The sequence below is a fragment of the Bactrocera dorsalis genome, chromosome 2 (assembly GCF_023373825.1).
Source record: "Bactrocera dorsalis isolate Fly_Bdor chromosome 2, ASM2337382v1, whole genome shotgun sequence".
NCBI classification, from domain to species: Eukaryota; Metazoa; Arthropoda; class Insecta; order Diptera; family Tephritidae; genus Bactrocera; species Bactrocera dorsalis.
Genome location: NC_064304.1, coordinates 22,955,511 through 22,981,912, shown reverse-complemented (window position 1 = coordinate 22,981,912; position 26,402 = coordinate 22,955,511). Strand labels below are relative to the sequence as shown.

Genomic DNA, 26,402 nt, shown 5'->3' with positions numbered 1-26,402 from the left:
CGGCCCATTTTTTTTCGAAAATGAAGAAGGAACCGCCGTAACCATCAATGGTGAGCGATATCTCGCAATGTTAACCGATTTTTTCTTCAAGCAAAGTGAAAAGGAAGACTTGGACAACATTTGGTTTCAGCAGGACGGCGCTACGTGCCATACAGCAAACGCTACACTCAATCTTTTACGCCCTATCTTCGAAATTTAAAATTTTATATGGCCCACCCTATACTACAATATTTTTTGTTCATAGTAATGCTACAAAGGAAATTTCTCTAGAAGGTCCAGTATTTCTTGCTTAGGGTCGACAGTTATTAGAAAAAATAACAGTCCTGTTCGACCGATCGAGATAATATAAGCAAAAATTATTCGCATAGAGCCTTATTTTCTAGTTATCTGCATTTCTGTGTGAAGAGCAAAGGTCTTTAATATTTAACATTCCAAGAGCCACATACTGAGCTCAAGTAATGCCCTTCCGTTTACGCACTCAGTGCTTCCTCAGAAATCCCAAAAAAGTATAGTATAAATATAGTGGTCAGATCTGGATAACAATCTGTGCTAAATTTAATGAAGATCAGTTAATTTGTATTTAAGCCATTGTGGTCTGATATCGCCGGTTGCGATTAGCAGCTTTTTGGTTTAAAAAATTTCAAAACAATATCTCTAAAACGAAGGGACTACTTGGCGCATATTCAGACAGACGGCAAATTAAATCAACTCAGGTCGTCACAATGATCATTTCTATATATCTCTTATAAGGTCTCGGACGTATCCTTTTGAGTGTTTCTCTTAGCATAAATAGGTTTTGTTGAAGCGCTGTTGATGCGAGAGAGAAGGGAGACGCTTTTTTCAAACAGAGCTGATATAAGGCATCAACTAAGACTCAAATAACCCACGACGAGCATAATAAGAGTACGAAGGCCGTACAAAATATAAGTAGATTTTGGGTAAATGGACTTCGTATTTCATGGAAATTGATTTATGATAGTTGGGTCATTAAACATTGGAGCAGCCTTTGTACTTAATAAAAAAAAAGTAAATTTAATTTTACAATATTATCATTGTCTTTTTCCTTGAGGTTAGTAACCTCGAACGTAGTTATTAAATTTTTCTACAGAGTCCTTTACATATACAAGTACAACCAGCCACCACCAGTTCTTAGTTATATATGGGTAAACGTCGTTATTGTGCTCAAGCAAGTAGAAACCAAAACGCTTTTACAACGCAGACACCTTAAAATTGCCGACCAGCTAACGATATGACATTTGGGGACTCATCACTGTGTCGGTGACCGTAAATGAATCTGACCGCAAAGTAAGCATGTAATTTTTAGCACACTTCTCACAACAAGGACGATTACGACACGACAGCAGGCGAAGCGGTTGGTTAAATACTAAACAGAGATTTTTAACTTCAAACTGATATTGGTTGATGGATTAGATATTTGAGCTTGTTGGTATCAGTATTGCAAATATTGTAAGGTGACTAAACTCAAGCCTGGAATTTAATAAACTTGTGGAGTATCTACTCATATAGTCCATTCCAATCAAATTGAAGAATATGTGGCTAGAAATCTGCTTTTGAAGTTAAGTAGGAGCATATGTTGTTCATACCAGGTTTTGATTTTTATACTCATATACATTTTGCTACGGAGTATAATAGTTTTGTTCACCTAACGGTTGTTTCATCACCTCAAACTTATCGAGATAGATATAGGGTTTTATATATACATACTAGAGGACCCGTCCACGCTTCACTGTGGCTGATACATAGATAATACTACTACTACCATCTATATGATTTATATTAGTTGGATTATAACTATTAGTTAATGAGATATAGCATTTTTCTGAAGCAACTTGTGTTAGTTTAAAAAAATCGATCATAAAGCATTTCATGTGTCAATAAAGCATTGTTTTTTTGTGAAAAATACTGTTGAATTTGGGCTCAGGGAAATCCACCGTTGAGTTGCAAAGTAGGTGCTCGCAAGTTCATAATCCAACAAAAACAACTAATTCTGAGAAGTGTTTAAGTACTCTCTAATAGCAATAAATAAAGAAATATAGCTCCATCATTTCCCGCTGGAGTCCAATCGACAGTCATTCTAGTGGACTGCACATGATGAAGTTGGTGGTGATGGTTTTCAGGCGTGGAAAAACGAAAAAGGCGGCTGGAAAGGTTGTGACATCAGTCTTTAGGGATGCACGTGGTATAATACATACTCAACGACTGATTACTGAACCATTTATAATCTATTTCACGGCGTATTTGGTTGAAGTTCTTTTCTTCTATTCCAAATACTTAGCAATTGTATTATGGAAATTGTCAATGTTATTGGAAGTGTTTCTGCTGGCTGTACTGTATTCTCTGGGTTGAAAAACACTCTTTAGCCATTCTTCAAATAAACTGCGAGACGCACAACAGTCAAAAAACGTTCATGAATTGCAAAAGTAAATACCCTACAAAGCGCCTTATTGCAGTTCACGTATCGACCGTATCGTTCAAGACCAATAACTGCCATATTGGTTCCTTTGATGACGTACTTACAAACGTATTTTATAGATTACACCAAACTGCAATACTAAACATTGATATGAGTTTTGAATGTGAATTAGACAACAGTGGAGAATATAGTACGATCAATATGTTCTCAACTTCGATATTCACTACTCTAAGTTGTATGGTAAATGTCCTGCCATTGTCGTCTGATGAGCTACGACGATAGAGTGGATATCCATCATTTCCAGTTTGCGTTTCCGAAAGAAAAGCACGTGGATAGTGTTTCGTGCATTTATTGCAAGTGGGATGTCTGCAAGGTCCATGCACCATATTGGTTTTCATCGCCTCGTAGAATAATGGATCTTTCTCTGCATGAGGAATTTCGGCAGAAATGATTTCATCAATTTGATCTGGTGTAACTACCATCCACCATTCAAAGAATAATGTGTGCCTGGGGCAAACCTCTTTTTTGCAACTCAACAGAGTACATCCAGCATCTGACTGCACCATACTTGTATATACATACGTTGCTTCAAGATAAAGTTCATCAAACAGCGTAGCTGTTGTTTGAAAAGTCTTGCTGTATTATCGTGATGATCGCTTGCTGATTGACAGCGATCCATAATTCCACACATATGTCATCGCATCGTGGGAGTCTCATGAAGTTCTTGTGTCTTGAGCTGCCATACGTTGATGGCAAAAAGAACGCCGACCGATATTAGCGCGATGTCTTCGTTGCTTCGTAACAAATTTCAATCTGTAATTGATCACTTCGTTTGAAACACACATAAAGTTTTCACTGAATAATTTTCAATAATTTTTCCGGAATAAAAAAGTAAGCGACCGAAATTGAACGATTCAAATAATTTACAAATTTTCAATATTTTCAATATTTTGAATATTGAAAAACAAAACAAAAAAGAAGTGTATGAAAAGTCATTTTTTGGAAATTTCCAATTTTTCGACTTTTCCTTATGAAAAGTATATGGTTTTTTTATATATAACCCTTTCCAGATCCACAGCGAACAACTTCTGATTTCATGAAGATTGGTTCCGCCGTTCTCGAGCGTTAGCGTTACTAACAAACGAACAATCATTTTTACTTACATACATATGTATGTATGTATGTATATACAAAATAAAACGTTTGTATGGGAAAAAGAAAAGGGCTGTTTTTAGGGGTTTCCGGCAACTTTCGTAATTTTTTCTTACATAAGAACCTTCTCCTAATAATAACAAATACAACAAAAAAAAAATCAGCCAAATCGGTTCAGCCGTTTATGAGTGATGAAATTACAAAGAAAGTGGCATTGATTTTTATATATATAGATATGTACATATATAAATGCTCAGGAAGACGAGACGATTTGAATTCCGGGTGACTGTCTGTCTGTCCATTCGACCAATATTCCAAATTCACACAGCACAAATCCCTTAAGCACCTGTACCGACACTGTAAAAATGGATGAAATCGGATGACAACCCCTCCCACTCCCCATATAACGGCTTTGTTAAAAACTACGAAAGACGCGATTAATAAATATGTAAAAGAGACATTGCACCAGAGATGGTACGGCGAGCTGGTGTCAAAATTTGTCGATGGGCGTTGCACTGCCCCTTTTAGGTGAAAATTTATATCTCAGAATCGATATCGACCATATTTGGTAGGTAATATTAAATTCTTATATTCCAGTCCGAAAATAAGCGAATATCCCACTTTTTTATTATAACAATGCTCGGCCTCATGTTGCAAGGCAAGTTTTGCCTCACTTGTTTTATAGCTCAGACCACCATTACCAATTGTTGCGGTCGATGCAGAACGACCTCGCTGGAACACGGTTGACATCATAAAATGGTCATAAAATTTGGATTGGATCGTTCTAGGCCGCTAAGATGACTAAGTTCTTTTGAAAAAAGTACGGATATTATTAAACATAATAAAACATCTTTTATTTTACATTTTTTGTCATTTCAATACCAAAATTTTCATTTAGTATATCGAATATTCAAAAATTACACATATTAGTTTGGATTAAAAAACAAACATAAAAAATTATCAACATCTAAGAATCTTAAACAGTGATGTTAAGCTTTTTTCCGTTTTTTAAGCGAAGGCAAGCCACTGTCGAACTCTGATGTGGTGAGTGCTCGGGAGGCTGGCAACATTTTCACCAGCTTATTGCTTTGCTGCCGATTGGGATTGCGTACTTCGTTGGTCACTGTGGTGGAGAACATACGCTTTTTGGCACGTTTTTCCTGTTTAATTTTTTCGGGATCCCTACAAATAAGAAAGGAATGTTATATTAAAGGCAAGTTTAATTAAGTGCAGGCTTAAGATTAATATTATTTATTTGTATCTTTACCTTTCTGTGTAAGTCAAGCGGTTTGTAGGTGGCGCCGGTTTTGGTTCCGAATGCTTCTTCGTAAATGTTTTTGGTTGATCCTTCAGACCGAAACTTTTTGCAAAGTGACCCATATGAGCGTTTTTGATATTAAATATCGGTTTAAGCTCTTTCGGAAAGGCGGCATAGAATTTCGTCCAAGATACGAAGGCTAACGGCAGATGGATTTAAAGTGTTATGTAGAATTTTTTTCTAGAAAGTTTTCTTTTTAACACATACAACACAAATCACGACACACCAAAATAAAAACTCACACAACAAAAATATTAAGCAGCATACAACATTTCATCAAAGTAAACATACTCACAATAAAAACTTGTGGTTAGTCATGCATTGGATACATTCAAAATTAATATTTTTCGAATAAATATAACAATTTTTCGTTATTTCAGCACACACTTTTTTTAAATTTTCATATCGTTATCAATTGGAATGCCTTAATCAACACACCAACAAAAAAAAAAAACAACACTGACAGCTTCTAGCAATAAATTATTGTCACCTACCTTTACACGCTTTGCTATGCATTTCTTTATCATCAGATATGAGTTCTTGACATTTGTGTTGCAGATTTGACGCCGCTTCTTGCATTGTGTTCGCTTCATCGTCATGCTCAGTGAGTGCCTTTAAATAATCATCCATATCAACTTGTGATATTCTGCATAAATGTGGAGTAAGTGAAAAAGTTATTTCGTAATTAAATTCGTAAGGCGAACCTTATGCGCTTATCCTCCAGAAAACGTACAAACTGTGCCTCGGAGGGTGTGAGCATCAAAAGTGCTTTACCGCTGTGACCGGCGCGTGCTGTGCGTCCAACTCGATGCACGAAATCTGCAATCTTTTGCGGTGGGGAATACTGCACAACCAAATCAACTTCAGGCACATCAATGCCACGACCCGCCACATCCTGCAATCGAAACATGACATAATAATAAAAATATATCCTGTTAAATATGAGAATGTATTTTACCGTTGTGAGCAGCACACCAGATTTGCACTCGCGAAAACCATTGAACACACCTTGACGTTCGGTTTGTGTCATAGAGCCATGCAACCTAATCAATTTATGAAATCATAAAATGTTTTTCAAAAATGTTCACCATTTAAAACTTACTTAAAAAATCGTAAGCCCTTAAGTAACGGTGTTTCATCATCATCTTCACTTTCGTCCTCCTCCTTAATTACTTCCTCGTCATCTTCGTCGAGCACTTTTTGTGTCAGCAATTCATTTAGTAAATCATGATGGAAATTTACCATTTCCATTGTGCTCATAAAGACAATGGCCTTTAAGCGCTGTTTATCGCTGAACTCATGCGCTAATATGGCACACAAAGTAACTAAGCGCAGTTTTGGTGGCACAACTGTAAAATGCAATTTCAAATTATCTGGTATGGTCATTATTCCATTCTCTTCTTCGTCATCCAGTGCGTCCGCTGTTAGAGCTTCAATGTCGCTCTTAGTATAGCTATTAGTTTTAGGTATACTCGAGGCGTCTTCATCGCTGTTGTCAACGAAAACGGGTTCTTTCAATGTGAGACCAGCCAGTCGTTGCACATTGGCAGTGAGCGTAGCTGATAATAATAAACGTTGTAGGCGTTCTTCGGTAACAGTACCATCTTCAGCTGGTTTGGAACGTTGTGTATCGATTGCTTCTACAATTTGTTTCACATCACGTTCATAACCCATTTCCAATAGGCGATCTGCTTCGTCTAGCACTAAAAATTTAGTTTTGTGTACTTTAAAAGTCTCAGTGTGCAGCAAATGATCCAACACGCGTCCAGGCGTGCCAACTAATATGTTAATGCCTTTACGTATGCGCGCCTTCTCTGCCTTGCGACGCTCGCCGCCCATGAGCACACCGGGTACGATCCACGTAAATGGTTTGACTAGCTTTTGAAAAAGTTCATACGTTTGCACGGCCAATTCGCGAGTGGGCACAATGACTACAGCCAATACGCCTGAATCACGTGTTATCTTTGGACGCACCGCCTGCAGCTTTTCGACCACGGGCAAAGCGTAAGCTAACGTTTTACCTGAGCCAGTCTGTGAACGTACGAGCAAGTCTTTGCCTATAATATAATATTATAATCATCATTTGATTATTATTATTTTTAATTTAATAAGTATTTACCTTCTAGAGCCAGGGGAATTGTTTTCTTCTGCACAGTAGTTAGTTCAACAATACTCAGCACGTCTGCTAAATTCTTCACCGCATGTGGGTGAATGTCGAGTGAATCAATTTTTGTGCCATCAAAAAGTCGTTCCGCTATTGGTTTAACAAAACGCTGGCCCATAACAGGTGTATTAGGGCTTTTAGCAAAGAGACCAACTTTCTTAACTGATTTGTCCTCGGGTCTAACAACACGGAATGCATTTGCTTTACGTGCTGCTAAATTCACACTATTTTCTTCGGCATCGGCACTACTTTCCTCATTTTGTGGAGTTTTCTGCTTAAAATTGTTGCGTTGGTTGAAAGATTTCTTTGCATTTTTATCAAATGGTTTCTTTGTAAGATTATTTTTTGTCTGTTCACTTTTCTGTTTGGCCATGTTTCGCAAACGCTCAGCTTGACTAAGCTTTTGCTTTGGTTTGGGTCGCGCACTCGGTACGGAATTCGTGGCAATATTAAGTATGAGCCCATTATCCATGGAATTGGTGGACGACTTGGGGCTTTCAATTTTACCTAATGCATTTTGTGTGTTTGACGATTCGACAATATTTGTGCTTGTAGTGACACTTTTCTTTTCCGAGTTTTTACTATCAGAAAGTTGTACGAAAGGGCTTTCTGCAGTTTTTTTGCCATCATCAGTTGTTGGAGGCTTTTTAACTGGACGCTTACGTGCTACAATTGCTTTTACTTTATGCTGAGCTCCGCCGAATGAAAACGCAAAACCACCATCACTGCGTGATGTCGCACCTGCAGAGGTCTTCTTTTTTGCAGGAACCTTAGGTATATAAGCTTATTATTACTAATTTTCGATTTCAATATCAGTCGGTGGTAACTTACAGATTTATTTCGTGCATTAGGTGGTCCAGTTGCTATATTTAATGAAATATCCATGCTAGCGTGTTGGATTATTAGCTTACTTGAATACGGCCTGTTGCAAGCATGTGTTCACGCTGTTTTGTTTTGTTCGCCATATTCTTCAATCATTCACAATGGTGAATAAAAGAAGTCGATAACATCGCTTATGTTTTTATGAATTGCATGTAATTTAATGTAAAAGTATTAGATTTTATAATAACAAATTTGAAAAATTATTTTGGTTTATATAAAAGGCGACAACTATGTGTGGAATGCAAAAAAAATACATATTCCAGATTGTAAAAAAATGTTATGAGTGCAACCCTGTCACAACATTCACAATAGTTGATTTTAACAATCCAATTATCGCGGATTGGTTTTTTAATTTGTGCTTTGAAAATTTTATTTAATAGAATATATGTACTTTTATAGAATATACTTTCGGGACTTTGTGTTTCTTTAACATTATTTATATTAACGAATGATGAAATTAAGCGGGTTCAGTGCAAAAATAAAAATAAATGTGTTAAGAAATAAGTTAACGCGACAAACATTGACTGGAAGATAAATTTTGCTAACTCTTCAGCGGAAGGAAGCGTTAAACAGGAAACATATTTATATCCATCAAAAATACTTCATTTTTGAAGCTTTGTATATACAATGTACAATAGAAGTAATGGATCTTTTTCAGTGGTTCAATGAAAGTCTAAAACGTTATCACAAAATGTCTGCGCATTATGACGCCAATATTTGCAGGTTAGTAAGTATGTATTCTTCATCATTATTCATCAGGTACAGTGCATGCCTATTTATTATTTGCCGATATTGCAATATTTAATTGATCTTTTTCGTATTAAATTCATAATAGAAAAAGTTATCTTAAAAAAAACTGGTCTCCTCTTCACTTAATACCTGATTGGTTTCGTAGGTAACGCAACGGGCGCCATGTTGTTTTTGTATACTCATATACCATCGAAGTCTTCTGTATTGGTATTGAAGTCTCTGCTTGAAGCCTTTTTAAAGCTCCAAAATTTCTGTGGGTTCCCTTGGAATAGCATTTTTCCGGCTTTTGAAGTTTTTGCGTAGATTTTTTTGTTATGCTTTTTAAAAACTTTTTCTATAGTGATTTCTTTTAATCTGTAAAACGGTGGCTTGGTGGCCAATCGACCGACCCAAATAGGACATATCGCTCAACAAAGTGTTTTCTCAATAAATTCATTAATTGAAGTGATGTGTTGGTCTTGTTCAAAACGACGGTTACGTTATCACTGGCATTATTTTTAAAGATGGACCGATTATTGAAACGGCCCACAAACCGTTGTTTTTCTGGATAAATTGGCAGTTCTTGAATCTCTTCAAGTTACTTTTCGTCCCAAATGCGGCTTGTTACATACCCACTGCTTGTTTACATACCCATTGAGCCAGAAATGGACCTCATCGTTGACCAAAATTGAGTCGAACACGTAGGACCTTCTTGGAATTTTTCAACAGCTCTTTGGAAAAGTCGAGCAACTTTAGTAGTCTATTCGGTTGAATATTATCCAATAATGAATGCTGGGTCTCAAGAGAGGTGTCGGCCGATTAAGATTTACAGAACGTGATTTTTCGTAGTTAACGATTTGTAAAGATTGCTTTGGCGTAAGTCTTTCTTTCCATGGTGAAATGACAAGTAATACTAAACATAAACAACATAATACGACTCACGCATGATTTGTCAAAAAAAGACTATTAAAAAAAGTTGCTCTACTTGGATCACCCGTTATAATGCTGTATAGCAACATGTTGCAAGAATATAAAACTAACAGCACTTTCTGCGAATGTTTCCACGCTTTATGCTTTGGCAATACCCGGTACTCGGACATTCGGATCTATTTTCATTTGAGTCCATTCTTTTCCTTGATATCTTATAAGTCCAAGACTAATCAAACTTTAAGCAAGGTTGACGCTAGATATCTTTATAGAAAATACATATTGTAGCGTATTCAATTATAACCATATATGAACAATTGAGAAGTAAGCATTTCTTACGGTCACTGTGTTGGGCATCACTTCCGTATATACTGTGGCCACACATACATAATTATGCCATTCAATTCAATTACTACAACCCGTTTGAAATCAATCATTCTGTAATTTATAATCCCTTCTATAGTACATACATACTTGTATATAACTAAAAAGGAGAAATATGTATGTATATTTTCTCATTGTTTCATGGCTTTTGTCATTCAAATGGAAGTCAGTTGATTGTGTGCGCTTGTGCAGTTAATAGTCATTTGTTGCAATGTCATGCCAGTTAAAATGGCTTATAACATTTCTGTCTTCTTTGGCTTTTTGTTGTTTTTGTTGCGCTATTGGCACTTGAGCATGTGGCGCTGCTTTATTGCTGTATTTGTACTGTTGAAGCAGAAAGTGATTTTATGACCTTCTTATTTGCTTTCCGTTTTCCGCTTTCCGCTGACAAAGGTTTCGATTTGCACTTAAAGCAAATATTTCGAAAAACCATTTGAGCACGTAAATCAAATTGAATATGCGACATTGAAACCGATTGATTTTAACGCTTTGAGCGCGAAGGATCGAAAAGGATTAACTTATTTATTATTTAAAAAGTCATGTAATGGCTGGGAATGAAAAAAAAAAAACAAATATTTACATTGATTAACTGGCCAACAATTAATCGAAAATGGTAAAATGTCCTTAAAATATAAAATAATAATACTAAAATACATTGTGACAATAAAAAGTACCCGGAAATTGCAAATAAAACGCAAAATATTCAACTATTCATCAATATTTATTTTGTCGCCTTCAAAGTAATACCCTACAGATGTAATAGACTTATACCAACAATTTTCCAGTTTACGAAATACTTTTCATAATCACTTTTTGGGATGACCTTCAGTTTCTTCAGCGAATTTTGTTTGAATCTACTGAAAACGGGTTCCACGGAGCGGCATTTTCAGTTTAGGGAGCAAGAAAAAATCACATAGAGCCAAATCAGGTGAACTCGGTTGTTGATCGATGGTATTCCTTACGTTTTTGACTTCAAATTTGGTCACAATCGTGGCTCGATGTGATGCTGCATTAACGTGGTGTAAAATCCTTGAATAGTTCTTCCACAATTCCGGATGTTTTCAATGGATGTTCTCAACCAAACACCTCAATACGGCCAAATAGAACTCCTTATGTACCGTCTGTTCCTCCGGAACAAATTCATGGTGCACCAAACAACGTTGCTTTTTTTTTAGTTTCGACTCGTGTTTTCCCCTCCATCTGATGATTGTTGCCTTGTCAAACTCATAAACCCATGTCTCATTGGCAGTTATAATGCTCTTTATGAATGTGGGAGCGGAATCCGCTCGATCAAGCCTGTTCAAAGAGACGATTGTTAGATGAATGGGATTCAAAGAAGTGGTTGAGTCATGCGGAGCCTAATTCCTCATATAATTTTCGATAAGTAAGAGTTTAACCTGTTACAGTATAAAGAACAAAGTTCCTGCGAAAACATTCCAGCAGAAATTGCTTGGAGCGGATTGTGTTTCTTAACCCGAATCATGTAGACTTCACTATGTACGAGTTCAACAGAGGACAGGAAAACAGAAGAGTAATAGCTCGGAGCGCAGTGTGCTGACACGTCTGTGTCTTCTTCGTCTGTAATTCACTACATCCAGGCGACCATAGGGTGTAGCGTAGTTAATGACTGGACAGCCAAATGCCTTGTATGTTGTCACAGCAACTTTTCTTAAACCTTTCCCCAGGTACTGCCGACTAGCGAATTCAGGTCTTGTTTGTGGGGAGTGAAGAAACACAAGCTGCCAAGTGTAGCACCTAAAATCTTAAGATCCTGTCTGTCCTTCTTCGTCCAGTTCCTGAATATGATCCTCTTAAGCTTGTAATTTCCATCAGTGATTGAAACTTGATTACATTGTGATCTGGAAAGGATCTCTGAGAAAAAGAGCTACTGATGAGACATTGTCTTTGACATAACTCCGTTTATAAAGTGAACATTTCTTCAGTCTGCTCTTTTCTAAACCAGAATAGAAAAAACTGGTAACGAAGGATCACCCTTAAGCCAGTAATAAAACAAGTAAGAAAAGATTAGGGTCGGATGTAACCGAATATTTTATACTCTTGCAACTTACCACAATCAAACCCTGGGAAATACCTTCAGGTGTTGACAAAACTTTATTCATTTTCAACGAAAGCGTGGATAAAGTATAATCAAATCTTCTAGACTTATATTGAAAGTCATAAACCCACTTAGTTTTGTTGTTATATTTTACTTCGCGTTAGCAAAAATTACACCAAAATCATCCTTAAATGTAATGCAAACTCAACCGAAACTCAACTAAATGTAATACTCGTATACTGAGTTGATGTGCAAAAAGTCAACCAGAGAGCCGGAATTCAACACAGAATTGTCGGCCAAAAAAAATCTTCCCATTAACAGTTCCTAAAATATAAACACACTTCCAATTCGACTACCGTTGGTCGTGAACTGCTTGTCACCATTGAAAGTCATTAAAATTCAGCAGCTCAACTAACTAAAAACAGGTGTACAGAATCATGTCGAACACTATTCCACTGTGTTGCGCTTTTTCCTGTGACCATTGTTTATTCATGGAACGCCTTTTATTTGTCTCATTTGTTGTGGAACTGCGTAAATCAAAAGCCTGAAATCTCCAAAATGACAACGTATTTGTCTAATGCCTTGGCTTATGGCCGGCAAGGTGGCGGGTGGTGGCAGTTGACAGATTTTGGCACGAATCCTTTTGGCGCGCGTCAAACAGACAAGCATACAGTTGGACAAGCTGGCGGGTGAACGGGCAGTCGCGTCAACAGTTTTTCAGTCGCTATGTCGGTTTTGCAGTCAGACACTTCGTCGGCATTCGTAGAATTTATTTGCATCTTAGCTTTCGTTTCGCGGCCGTGGGTCTGTCTGTTTATAAAGCGATTCGTCTGTTTGTCTGCGGAATGTTTCAACTGTTGTGCGCTCGCGGTATTACTTTAGTTTTGTCTTTATTGCGGCCTTTAACCGATAGGGTCATTCTATGGCAGTCAACATGGCATTCAGCAAAGTTAACAAAAAGTTAGATAAAACAATGCTGAAATTGGCGCAATGATTTGGCACTTTTTTTTTGTATTTCCCTCTACTTGCACTTTTTAAGTTCTGCGCAGCTCAGCTGGCACGGCACAGCATGAAAGCGGTGCGTCGTGGCCGCCCTCAATTAAGCTTCGAACTTGCGAACCTCCGAATGCCTGAGCAGAAATAGTAAAATGGCTGCGACAATGACAAATACTTTCGCTTACCGCCAGCCGCCAGTCGCGCAACACGGTCTCATTGTGTTTGCAGCTAAAAGGCGCTTGTTGATGTTGTTGCTGTTGGCTAAGGAATACAAGCGGAAGCGAAAAGGCGCAAAAACACAAGGCACGCAAGTTTGCACAGCAAATGGCTGAGCAAATAGTATCCCGTTGGCGTAGCGCAAAGCAAAAAGTTTAAGTAAATAAATGTGTTGCTATGTGTGTGTCTGTCTGTATGTTTTCGTGTTTAGCGGCTGGGGCAAGCTATTTGCAATGTGCCGCAGCCAGCTGTTGTCATTATTGGACTGATTGCTTTGGCTAACGAAGAACGAGTAGTAGTTGTGGCTCGCTGTGGTATGGGTTCGCTGGGCTTGGGTCATGTACAAGGGCCAAAGTAAATTGTTTGACAATTTGTCTAGAATTAAATTGAATTGAAATAAACCTAAAAAGGGCGAACGATTTGTAATGTGTCGGACTGATTTAGAAACTTGGCAAATGTAAATCTGTAAAGATTGTAGCGCCGGAGTGGACTTACGAAGCAGCAAACTCTTTTCAATACATTTATTGGGTTTATAAATTTTTGATAGAATAATGAATTTTAAATTCAGCAAATTGCGGATTTGAAACATTTGTACACTCCTGTAGAAAATTGTACCTGCTCGATTAAGTTCTGCAGCTCGAATTATTTTCTCCAATAGCGGATTGAAGAAGTCGCACGGTAATGAGTCATCTTGTCTGAAACCTCGTTTAGTATCGAACGGTTCGGATACATCCTTCCCGATCCTGACGGGGCTTTTGAAATTGCTCAACGTCAGTTTACACAGCCGTATTAGTTTCGCGGGATTCCAAATTTAGACATTTTCAAGATTTGGCGCATGGTGAATATTTGGCCAGTTGTTTATATTCTAGGCCTAAAGCTACACCCAAAAGTTCCAATCAGTTTGTTGACGGTAGGCTTTAATCTTTCACACAATAGGCTAGAACCACGTTGGCGCAGATTGTGGGGTTTCCCATTTTGTGGATTGGGCAGGGCACACTCAAATTTTACAAAGAAGCTGATGCATGCTCCTTATCAGTCCTTCGTCGCCGTGTTTGAATAGCTCGGCCGGAAATCCATCGGCCGACGAGGGCTTTGTTGTTCTTCAGACGGCTAATTGCCATTTGAACTTCTTCCTGGTCGGACAGTGGAACGACTGCTCCATCGTCATCGATAGAGGAATCGGGTTCACATTCTCCTGGCGTTATGCTTTCACTGCCATTCAGCAGATTGAAAAAGTGTTCCCTTTATAATTTTAGTATGCTCAGGGCATCGGTCGCTAGATCACCTCTGGGGGTTCTACAATAGGTCTTGAAACCTTCTGTTAGTCGTTGCATTTTTTTGTAGAATTTTCGAGCATTACTCCTGTGAACCAGCTTGTTGAGCTCTTCATACTCTCGCATTTCGGCCTCTCTTTTTTTCTGTCTGCATATACTTACGTCCCGCTTTCTTTTTCAACTCTCGGTATCTGTCCCATCCCGCATGTGTCGAGTAGAAAATCGTTCGGCTGTCTATTGTGATTGCAGCTTCTCGACGTCGAAACTTCCTTGTGTTTGTTGACGTGCGTTTTTTGCTGCACAGAGGCGGGTGCTTATCTTGACTGCAACAAGATAGTGGTCCGAATCAATGTTAGAACCTCGGAGCGTACGCACATCTAAAACACTGAAGACATCTAAAATACTGAACATGATCGATCTGGTTGGTGGCTTTTCGATCCGGAGACAGCCTGGAAGCTTGATGAATTTTTTTATGCTGGAATCTAGTCTAGTAACACAGATAACCATATTTCGGGCCCCGGCGAAGTCGATCAGCCTCAACCCATTTGGAGATGTTTCCTCGTGGGGGCTGAGTTTACCGACTGTTGTGCCAAAGACAACTTCCTTGCGAACCTTGGCGTTAAAGTCGCCAAGTACAATTTTGACATTGTGGTGGGGCAGCTTCAGAAATATGCTGAAGAACCTCGCTTTGATGGGCATTGTGGCTTCATCCACAAGGGTGAATGCCAGTACTCGGCGAAATAGTTCTCCCACAACGAACCCCACACCGAATTTGCGCTCCTTTAAATGGCCACTGCAGTAAATTCCACAAGGACCTACTCGCCTTAGTCCTTTTCCCGTCCATCGCATTTCTTGGACGGCGGTGATGTCAACCTTTAGTCGAACGAGGACATCAACCAGCTAGGCAAGGACACCTTCCCAATCGAAGGGCCGGATATTCTAGGTGCAGGCTCTCAAATCGTAATCCTTAATTCGTTTGCATTGGTCGTCATCAAAAGGGGGGTCCTTCATCTGAGGCTGTTAATTAGTTTTCATTGGTAGTGTGCTTTACGTGGCGGTTCCCAAACCCAACGCACAACCCTGTGGAGGGGATGTTTTGCCTTCTCATATTAGTTCGCCTTCAAACGGATGTTCTTTGGCTACCCAGAGGATACTTGGTCTAAGACCGGAAGTCGTGAGCTGCTTGGGGCATATGTAAAGATAAGACGCGTGCTTACGACGGTTTGAGCACTTCTCGGAACCACGTGAAAAGAGCGATAAGGAAGTTTGTAGAAAAAAGGTCGGTATTATAAAACGAGACTGTATAGTATGTGCTGATGGGAAAACATCTGGTGGCAACAAACTAATTATTTCTGTCAAACATGAATCAATCAGCCCGTAATGCATATTGGGGAGTGCTTTAAAATGTATCATACTCTGCAAAATTATAAACAATATTATGTTAATTTCTTTTACTAATAAACATTCCTCGATCTCAACCAATTCCTATCTGTCGAATATCATTATACGTTGCTTAATTCTAAAATTATAATAGGTTATGCCTTGGGTTTGTTTGTCCAGCGTCCAAAATCGAGCGGATTGCAAAGGGTTAAAGCAAAATTCGTCTAGTCTCCATATACTAAATAGAAGGATTTTTAAACTTTCAGTTGGTTTTATAACGTAAAGATCGTTGTTCATTGTTTACAAGCAAATAACGGACCCTCTCTACCCGACATCATAAGAAAACACCGAGGATTATTTTTTTCCGAAAATTAATCTGAAAGAAGATTTTTTAAATAAAATGAATTTGTATTTCTAATTTCAAGAGCATTTATTGCGAAGAACTTAAGTTGTGATTTCTTAGAATTCTAAGAAATCCTCCTAAAATTTGAGAACATTATAGGAACAAATGTTTGTCAAATGTAGCAAAAAGCATAAGTTTGCGCTGAAATCTTTAATTTTATATTTTCCAATAACAATTTAATTCGAATTTCATAAAAGAATTCTGTATCGCTATTTTTTATTTTGCAACAATAGCGATCAAAAATGCTAATATAGTTAACAAACAATGTGGATTATGCGGTACACCACGTGGTATGAGTGACATATTCACAGCAAAATGCATCCATATGAATATAAACAAACTAATGCTAATTCGAACACTTACAACACAAATTATGCAATAATTGCACCTTGGCGTCTAATCAAGCGTTCGAACAACAACAATGTAAGTGCATGCAATTTTAAATGATAAGAGCATTTACTATGAGTGAGTGGGTTTGCTAAACTCTATGTAGGTGGCACAGCAGCAATTCTGCCATTACAAATCAGTGCAAATGCATTTCTGAAGAAAAAACAATAGCAATAACTATCACTTCACTGCACGCAAATGTTGCACTTAGCAGCGTTGTCCGTTATATGCCACTCAGTGTTGCAATCGCATCTAAAATGCTTGCATACTTTCACAGCCGTAGCTTCAACGCAGACATTTGCAGCACTTAAATTGAAATCACAATTTCCGCCAACGTGCAATCAACTGTGCAACACGCCCACACGCCCACTCTGCCACACTTAAGCGTGTGCTCACACGCCCATCTATTTTCATTACAAGTTCAAAACTATTCCCACACAAATATTTAGAATCATGAGTTATGAATTTGTAAGGCCACGTGCTGTAAATATTTGTAGGTTATACTCAATAACGGTAGGTTTGTGCTGCCTTTACTTATGGACGCACTCATACAGCTCAAGCATCGCTATTCTCGCGGGAAATTAATATTAAAAATTTGTTAAATTCTAGATTCAATATGTGAATAATAGAAAAGGAAAGGTCCTTACGAAGTTAAGGAAATCTACGTCGAACATTCATCCATCTAAAAATTTACTTGAATTTGGGTGAAAGCAAATTCTTTTCGATCAGTTTATATTAAGTGTACATGCATCTCTTTCTTAGCGGAACGTGTTTGGCATTTGCCGGTTAGTAGATAAGCAGCAGAGTGGCGCAGTGGAAGCGTGCTGGGCCCATAACCCAGAGGTCCGAGGATCGAAACCTTGTTCTGCTAATTTCTTACTTCTTCAAAGTCGCTGGTTTATTTTTATTAAAAAATAACTTTTAAAATAGTACAATTAGTTAAGAATAATAACTTGTATCTAGCGCTAAATGCTAATAAATGAATAAGACAATGCATGCCTAACTATTTTTAATTTTCGCGCAAAATTATTTTAATCAAGAACAAGAAAAAACGTTATCTTCGGCTGCACCGAAGCTAATATACCCTTCACAGGTGCATTTCTTTTAGTAACTATGTGTTCAGTTTGTATGGAAGCTATCCGATCTGAACAATTTTTTCGGAGATTATATTATTACCTTAGGCAGTAATCCATATCAAATTTCGAGAAGATATCACGTCAAATGCAAAAGTTTTCTATACACGCCCTTGATTCCGATCGTTCGGTTTGTATGGCTGCTATATGCTCTAGTGAGCCGATCTAAAAAATATCTTCCGATATTACATCATTTATATGAACAATCATACCAAATTTCGTGAAGATATATCGTCAAATGCAAAAGTTTTCTATACACGCCCTTGATTCCGATCATTCAGTTTGTATGACAGCTATATGCTATAGTTAACAGATCTGAACAGTTTCCTCGGAGATTGCATAGTTGATTTAGAAAATAATATATACCAAATTTCGTGAAGAAACATTGTCAAATGTGAAAGTTTTCCATACAAGAACTTGATCCTTCTTCGGTGCTTATTCTCATATAATAAAAGGGTATATAAAATCTGATCTGAAAAACATTTTTTTTTTAAATTGGTCAAAAAACGTTCCTTCGTGCAAGAACTTGTAAAGTATTGTATAAAATTTCATTATGATAGGTTTAGTAGTTCGCGAGAAGTCTTGCCAACCGACTTTGAAAGCATAAACAACACTTCGAGAAAAACGCCTTTTCAGTAGGGTTATATATTTTTTTTTTTCCAGAGTTGTTATACAATTAAATAATACAATAAAAATATATTTTTTTGACGTAAAATGATGTTATATGCATGAAAATACTTGTAGAGTTCGAGCTCAATTGCGAACCTACTGAACCCTCTGATTTCTGATTGTCTTCCAAACTGGTGTGAAAGGACATAGCAATTTGTAGAATGTTGCTGAATTGACATGCGGTTGATAGTCTATGGATTTTGAGAAGAACTTTTTAACAGGCATATTCTCAAATACTGACAAAGAGCATGCATCAGCTTCTTTGTAGAATATGGTCGGACGAAAGCACACCCGACGATTGAACTTCTGCTCTGCCCAATCCACAAACAGGGAGACCCCACAATCTGCGCCAACTACCGTGGGATAAGTCTCCTCAATATCGCACATGCGATTTTATCAAACGTTCTGTGTAAAATATTAAAGCCCACTGTCAGCAAACTGAGTAGACCTTTTGAGTGTGGCTTTAAACCTGGAAAATCAAAAACTCACCAGATATTCACCATCCGAAAAATCTTGGAAAAAAATCCGTGAAAAGAGGATCGACCCACTCCACCTCTCCGTCGGTTTAAAAGCTGTTGTGACAGCATGAAAAGGAGCTGTCTTCATGCCGCTATGTCTGAATTTGCTATCTCCGCAAAACTAATACGGCTGTGTAAACTGATGTTGAGCAATACCAAAAGCTCCATCAGGATCGTGAAGGACTTCTCCGAGCCGTCCGATAACAAGCGAGGTTTCGCGAACGTGCTGAACTGATGTACCGCTATATACTATAAGTGAATATATTTATTTTTTTAAACTCACACAACAACACTCGGAATCAAACGCATACACATATACGTACATATATTATAATTGAGAATTAAACGTGAGCCTAAAAATAAACATCAGCCTGTTTGTATGCAGGTATGTCTTTATGACGGCTGGATTGTGTGTATATAATTATAAAGTATATAAAACATGTGTCTATATAATTAAAACATCCGTTCGTGTATTTACTTTTGCAACTTTTTAATTGCATTCATGTCCGCATTTGCACGTTCAAACGTTTGTGTGTCTGTCTGTTTCAACACTCGCACTCACAGTGTTGAAACGGCTGGGAAACTTTTGTTGGTTGCACGTACGAGAATGCTGGCACTTACAATATGCGACAACAAAAAGGCACCTTTTCCAGCATTGTGCGCACGCTTTCAACTATGCCACAATAAACATGTATGTATGTATGTACAGTATACATTTGTTGTTGCATTGTATCCATGCTTCCTTGTGTACCAGCATTGCCGGCATTGAAGTCCTTAATGACATTGACAACGAAAACGCATTTAAACGCTCGCATTCGCACAGCTTTTGTGACCCCAACACATGCACAAGTATACTCACACACATATACATTCAAATATTGTAAAACGCAGATGTACATACATATGTATGCACATACGCACATTTTCACTTGGAGCATCGTTTGCACTAATTTAATTTTGTTGTACATTTGCTATGTAGCATACCGAGTGCTTGAGTGCGTGAGTGCGGAATTGACAGTTGAAAAATTCGCTCATGTAAATATTCGAATATATGAGCGGAATGCGTTTCCGTTGCATGCTGCAGCGGAACCTACTAATTTTCACATTTTATAATCAGCAGTAAATGACTAATGTGTGCAATTATGTGCCTGCACACAATTACACATACACACAAACATACTAAATGATAGTAGTCTTGTTTGCGCTGTTTGTACGCCTGAACATGCCATAAAAACAGTTGTTTAATTTTAGTTTGACATTTTCGGTATGTTTGGAATTGTATACTATACGGTATGTGCATAGAGAGGCAACACCATAAAATTTCAATGAGAGGGGTTGAAGCTAATGGGATATACTACTATGAGCAGAAAATAGTAAGACTTTGTTCATAATTTTAGTATTCTTAATTTATTCTTCAAAATCCGTATAGTATCCCTTCAAAGTAATATCTCTTGACCTCAATACACTTATGTCAACGTTTTTTCCAATCCTCAAAACAGCTCTTAAAGTCAATTTCTGAAATAGCCTTCAATGCGCGCAGCGATTCACGTTTGATGATTTCATTTGACTCAACGAGTTTTCTCGGAACGTTCTTTTAAGTTTGCTAATTAGCCAGAAGTCACACGAAGCTAATTCTGGTGAATACGGTGGTGGCGTCACGATAGTGGTTGAAAATTTGACGAAAAACCCAAGAAGAATCAATACCGTATCGAGATGCAAAAACCAAGAGTTGTCTGCTCATAATTCCGTCCTTTTTTACGAATAGCTTCGCGCAAACGACGCATAACACTCAAATAGTATTCCTTGTTGCCAATGTGGCCGGTCGGAAAGAATTCGGAGTACATCACACCACGATAATCGAAGAAAACTGTCAACATAATCTTGATTTTCGGCCTACTTTGACGTGTTTTTTTCAGCTTCGACTCAACTTTGCCAAAATATTCGGCCGATTCATCGCCTGTTTACGTGTCGTAAGCAAGACTAATCGCCAGTAGTAATCCATTTCATGATATGCTGGTAGTCGGAAAGCATTCTTTTACAGACGTTAGCGCGACGCTGTTTTCCGAAAAAATTTAGTAATTTTGAAAACAATCGTGCTTTCACTTTTAAAATGGTTTTCACAGATCTTTTCGATATTCCGACGATGCCAGTAATATCTCTGAATGACAACACATCATTGACGTATTGATCATCAGTTGATGTTCATGACCGTCCTGAACGTGGTTCATCGTCAACGCGTTCTCGACCCTCCTTGAATAATTTGTAACAATCAAAAACACTTGCTTGTTGGTCTTTTCGAACATTCTGTTTCGGCACCAGACATTTGATTCCACACACAAAATTCAATGGAACTTCATTGTTGAATAATTTCACTCTTCGTAGAAAACGTCAAATGCACTTTATGTACATCAGAACGGCAAGCATATGCTAAGTGATTATATTGATGTCACATTTGGCAAGATGTCACTGGCAGTTATGTCAACCTTGAAAAATAATATTTCCACGTAAGGGTTTTCGCACGAAATTTAAATTAAAATATATCACTATTTTTAGGCCACAGCAGTACTTTACAGGCTTATGACTGGCTTCTTTCTGTAACAGTTTCGCGCTTTACTTTCAAAAGATTTATTTCTTACAGAAATATATATTTCTAATAATTTTGGGTGTATTTTATTTTGGAATAGTATTGATCTGCAGGCGATGTTAAAGAGATGCCTAATTTTTTTTAATTCTTGGCTTGCCAAATTCGTCAACCCTCCTAAGTGCCACTGTCCATGGTCTCCCATTCATAATTTCTATTGAACTCGAATTAAAGAACACCAAGCCATGTGATGCCAACAGCAATTTATGAGAGAATTTCATGTCCCCATCGGAAGCACCAATGGTGCCTGGGCAAAAATATGATCCATATTTGTTATTGCTTTGCATTCGGGTAGTTAAATTGATATGCAACACAGCTCGCTCATTATTTGCACATATATCAAACATATACAGTTAACTATATGCTATGTGTGACCTATTACGCGATTCCAATGAATTAGTTCATTTGTGGTTTTGCTGTTGATTAACGCATTGACGCCGCATTAAAATTACAAGTTCGCAATTTTCACAGATAGTTGAATGTGTGTGTGTGTGTGCATGTCGCATGTGTTAATGTTTTCATAGAAATTAAATAAAGAACTTGCAAAGCTGTGGTTGTAATTAGTAAATAGAATCAGGAGTTTGCAGTAAGCAAATTAGCCATAATAAATGGAAGTTAACTCGACACTAAGTGGTCGCCAGGCTACTTTGTGCGAAAACGCGTGTGCTTTTGTGACGTTTCTTTTTTTCATGATTCTATTTATATTTCTTAATAAAACTGATGTGATATTAGTGGAATTTCGTGGGGATATATGGGGGAGAAAAACATTAAATTCGGTTACATCGAAGCCAGAATATCCTTCACAAATTAAAGTGTTTCTATTCAAGAAATTGATTTCGGTCGTACAGATAAAGCTGTCCATACAAGCACTTCTTCTTCTTTATTGGCGTAGACACCACTTACGTGATTATAGCCGAGTTTACAACAGCGCGTCAGTCGTTCTTCTTTTTGCAGCCTGGCAACAATTGGAGATTCCAAATTTAGCCTTCCCTATCTAGTCTTTCCAAGGAGTGGAGGTGTTCCTCTTCCTCTGCCACCCCAGGCGGGTACTACGTCGAATACTTTCAGAAGTGTTTTCATCCATTCGGATGGCATGAACATGGCATACGTGTGAGCTAAATCGTTAGTGCGGCGACTATTTGTTTGATGACAGGAGTTATTTCGTCTTGCCGTCGTTCACAACCAAACCCATCTGCTTCGCTTCCTTATTCAGCCTGAAGAAAGCAGAACTAAAGGGGCGGTTGTTGAGTTCCATGATATCAATATCATCGGCATACGTCAGTATCTGAACTTTTATTGAAGATTTTACCTGATCGATTAAGCTCTGCAGCTCGAATTATTTTCTGCAACAGTTGATTGAAGAAGTCGCCTTGTCTGAAACCTTGTTTGGTATAGAACGGCTCGGAGAGGTCCCTTCTGATCCTGAGGTTACTTTTGGTATTGCTCAACGTCTGATTACACAGCCGTATTAGTTTAACGTTATCTATTGGGGAATCGGGTTCACCATCTCCTAGTGTTATGCTTTCACTGTCATTCAGAAGGCTTTGAGCTTTTTACCTTCTTTCAAAATCGTTTGTTACGTAAATTGAACTGACAAAATCTGCCGATTTTCAAAAGCTCTTGATAGGCACATTGTTTAACGCTTTCGTAATTTTTATTATTATGTGTCATAACTTACAAGCTATGTTTACATTTTGTAGAACTTTCTCATTATATTGCATGCGATAAGTATAACTGCCTCCATATCCTTTAAATCGAGGAAAATTATCCCTAATTGTAGCTTTATAAAAAACACTGCACATTAATAGTAACAGTAACGGTAACAGAATGGAATATGCAGAACACTCAAATGTGAACAGCAGAGCATGCGAATGCAACATTTCTGTTAAACACACATGTTTACTGTTAACCAATTTAACAAACACTCAAATGTGAATAACAGAGCATGCGAATGCAACATCTCTGTTATACTCACATGTTTACTGTTAACCAATTCAACATTGAGTGAAATGTTTACAGTATTAACATTCTCCGTTAACAGCTGCTATTATTCCGCATTGTTATTTGACAAGGAAAACAGGAAGACCAGAAATAGTTTTGTTACGCTCACAATGCCTAAGCTAAATAACTGTTATTGCGTTAGTCTGTAGGTATGTACATCCAAGCATACTTGTGTACAAATGTCCTTCACATACATAGGTGTGTTAAAATGATTTACATGTACCCAATTGAAATGTATATTTTTGTGAACCTAAGGGGACTTGTAAACTGCAATAGCACACTTGAATAAATTTGTAAATATTAAAATTAAATTTCGTGTTAAGTGAAAAAATGAATTCGTTGGCTGGAAATATTGTTATGAATTAGTACATACTTGTTCAATTAAATTTTATTTTTTGATGCACTTAAACATATCACGATTTTTTGTGATACACTTGCATTATAATTGATTTCTAACCTTGCTTTTTCAACTCCACCACTTGCACCACCCCTTTCGCCATCATATTTTATGGCTCGATAATTACGTCTGTCAGCACATATCAATAAATTGAATCGAACATTTTTATTGAAAATTCCAATATGCGCGCCACCAGCATCAGTTACATCAAAACGTTGACTGACTAGGTTTGTCAGCTCCTTTACATGGTGGGCGTTATGTTGCGGGGTGTATGATCATATATCAATGGCATTCTTGTTGCACGTTGGTGGTTTTGATATTTTTATTAACACTTACCAGTCGCTTGACATTCACTCGCCGTGGAAATGGTGGCTCACGATGATCGATGGCGAATGTTTTTTGTTGATTAAAAGTTGTTGCCACACACACAAACACACGGGCAGCAGCAGCAGCGAAAGTGTTGTATTGCTTGTCAATGTGGATTGTATGATTTCCAATAATCCCACACAGCACTTGACACGTGGTGCGATTGCACACAATTGAAAATATTAAGAAATCGTACACTTGTGCCATTTCCGCAGGCAATAAAATGTGCTTTAGTGGATAACGGTATCACTAACTGAAATATGAATAATATTATTTTGATTAAAATAGTTGAGTTCAAAATATTTGCTGAAAAGCGGCGTATATTGAGTTTATTTAGTTAATGCAATGAAAGAAAAAAGTATACCCACACTAGAATCTATAGTAAATTACTATACACTATATCCTTTTTATAATTTGATTTGCACGATTTATGACTTCTGACTTCTTCATTCTGAGAGTATTGGACGCAGTACCTGCCGCGAGAAGCAGAGGGAAAGGAAGACGTATACTCCGTTATAAAGGCCAGGTGGAGAAGGACCTGCCTACACTTGGAATCTCCAATTGGCGCCAAACAGGGAAAAGGAAGTCCTACTTGTGCGCTGTTGTGAACTCGGCTATAACTACGTAAGCGGTTTCTGCGCCAGTAAAGAAAGAAAGATGAGGCCAATTTCTGGTTCGATGGGTAATTAAAGAAGCAAAATTTTCATATTTAGCACGAAGAGCAACCAGAAAATATTCAAGAGCATCGAGAAATAACAACAGTTTGGTGTGGTTTGTGTGCCGTTTGAATCCATATTTCTTCAAAATTGATGCCGGTGAGAACGTAAGCGTCAGTGGCGACCGTTATTGCGCCATAATAACCGACTATTTGATGCCTGAAATTGAAGCTCGTGAACTCGGCCACATTGGGTTTCAACAAGACGCCGCCACTTCTCACTCACCGCATCAATCAATGGATGTATTGAGAGAGCACTTTGGTGAGCAGATAATTTCACGTTTTAGGCCGTACGATTGGCCACCAAGATCGTGTGATATCACACCGTTAGACTTTTTTCCTGTGGGGATATGAAAATTCTAAAGTCTATGCCGACAATCCCGCTTCTATTCAGTCAGTTGGACTAAACATCACGCGTGTCATACGCCAGTTATCAGTCGAAATGCTCGAACGAGTCATCGAAAATTGTACTCAATGGTTGGCACATCTGAGACGTAGTTGCGGTCAACATTTGAAAGAGATAATCTTCAAAAAAAAAGTGCAAAAAAAGTTTATTAGAATGATAATAAACATTCCTCGTTAAATTTGAGCGTGAAATGGATCACCCTTTATATATATTTTCTGCATATTAGCTACCAAATATATGGATATTCTCATTAATTATTTAATTTTTTTCTCCTATAAAAAGTACCACGCTTATTAACCATAATTTATTGTTCATTATTAAAGTAAAATATAGTTAACTAAAACTACCTTTATTTATGTACTAGAAAATATATAAATAATAAAGAGTTTATGATAAAACGCACACATGCAAACACACAACGGCAATGCTATAAATCAACGGTCACTTTCGCCGATTTAGCTAAAGTACTAGCACGTGTGTGCTGCTCGTTGGCTCTAGGTAAACCAACACAAATATAAGTAAGTCACTTGAAAGTGCCCCGCAGCTGCCACACCTCGTCTAAATCAACACATACAAACACACACACTCGCAGTACATGTTTATACCCATCAAATGGCAGCAGGAAGGGATTACAAATTAACTCGCAGGGAACTCTCAGCTTTTCAAATAGTTTGCGGTCAAGTTGTTGCTATAACAACTAGGTAAATAGTTAAATTTTAATAGACTTGCGAAAAAGTGAGAGTGAATTTCGAACTAATTTGTACTGTTATGGATATATTAATATAATAGAAAGTTTTACTATTAGCTACAACAACACTAATAGTTATAATTATTCACGGCAGATAACCTAGCAA

The 26,402-nt window shown here is 37.7% G+C and overlaps 1 protein-coding gene and 1 non-coding gene across 2 annotated transcripts; one reads left to right on the top strand and one right to left on the bottom strand.

Moving 5' to 3' along the window:
- Positions 1-4,417: 4,417 nt before the first annotated feature.
- LOC105230993 (probable ATP-dependent RNA helicase CG8611) lies at positions 4,418-8,052 on the bottom strand. Its single transcript, XM_011212057.4, has 8 exons — positions 7,900-8,052; positions 7,024-7,837; positions 6,007-6,961; positions 5,863-5,947; positions 5,609-5,799; positions 5,399-5,550; positions 4,854-5,043; positions 4,418-4,768 (listed from the first exon to the last, which is right to left on the bottom strand). The coding sequence occupies exons 1-8, from the start codon at positions 7,951-7,953 to the stop codon at positions 4,576-4,578; spliced, it is 2,634 nt and encodes an 877-aa protein (XP_011210359.2). The 5' UTR covers positions 7,954-8,052; the 3' UTR covers positions 4,418-4,575.
- A 9,449-nt stretch (positions 8,053-17,501) lies between these two features.
- Positions 17,502-17,573, top strand: Trnam-cau (transfer RNA methionine (anticodon CAU)). The gene has a single exon. It is a non-coding gene; the product is annotated as a tRNA-Met (tRNA).
- The last annotated feature ends 8,829 nt before the right edge of the window (positions 17,574-26,402 follow it).

Bases quoted from the DNA above. Each gene is read 5' to 3' on its own strand.
- LOC105230993 (XM_011212057.4), bottom strand. From the start codon at position 7,953: ATGGATATTTCATTAAATATAGCAACTGGACCACCTAATGCACGAAAT. The intron at 7,838-7,899 runs GTAAGTTACCAC...TATATACCTAAG, and splicing joins CTAATGCACGAAATAAATCT to GTTCCTGCAAAAAAGAAGAC. The intron at 5,948-6,006 runs GTAAGTTTTAAA...TAAATTGATTAG, and splicing joins AAGGGCTTACGATTTTTTAA to GTTGCATGGCTCTATGACAC.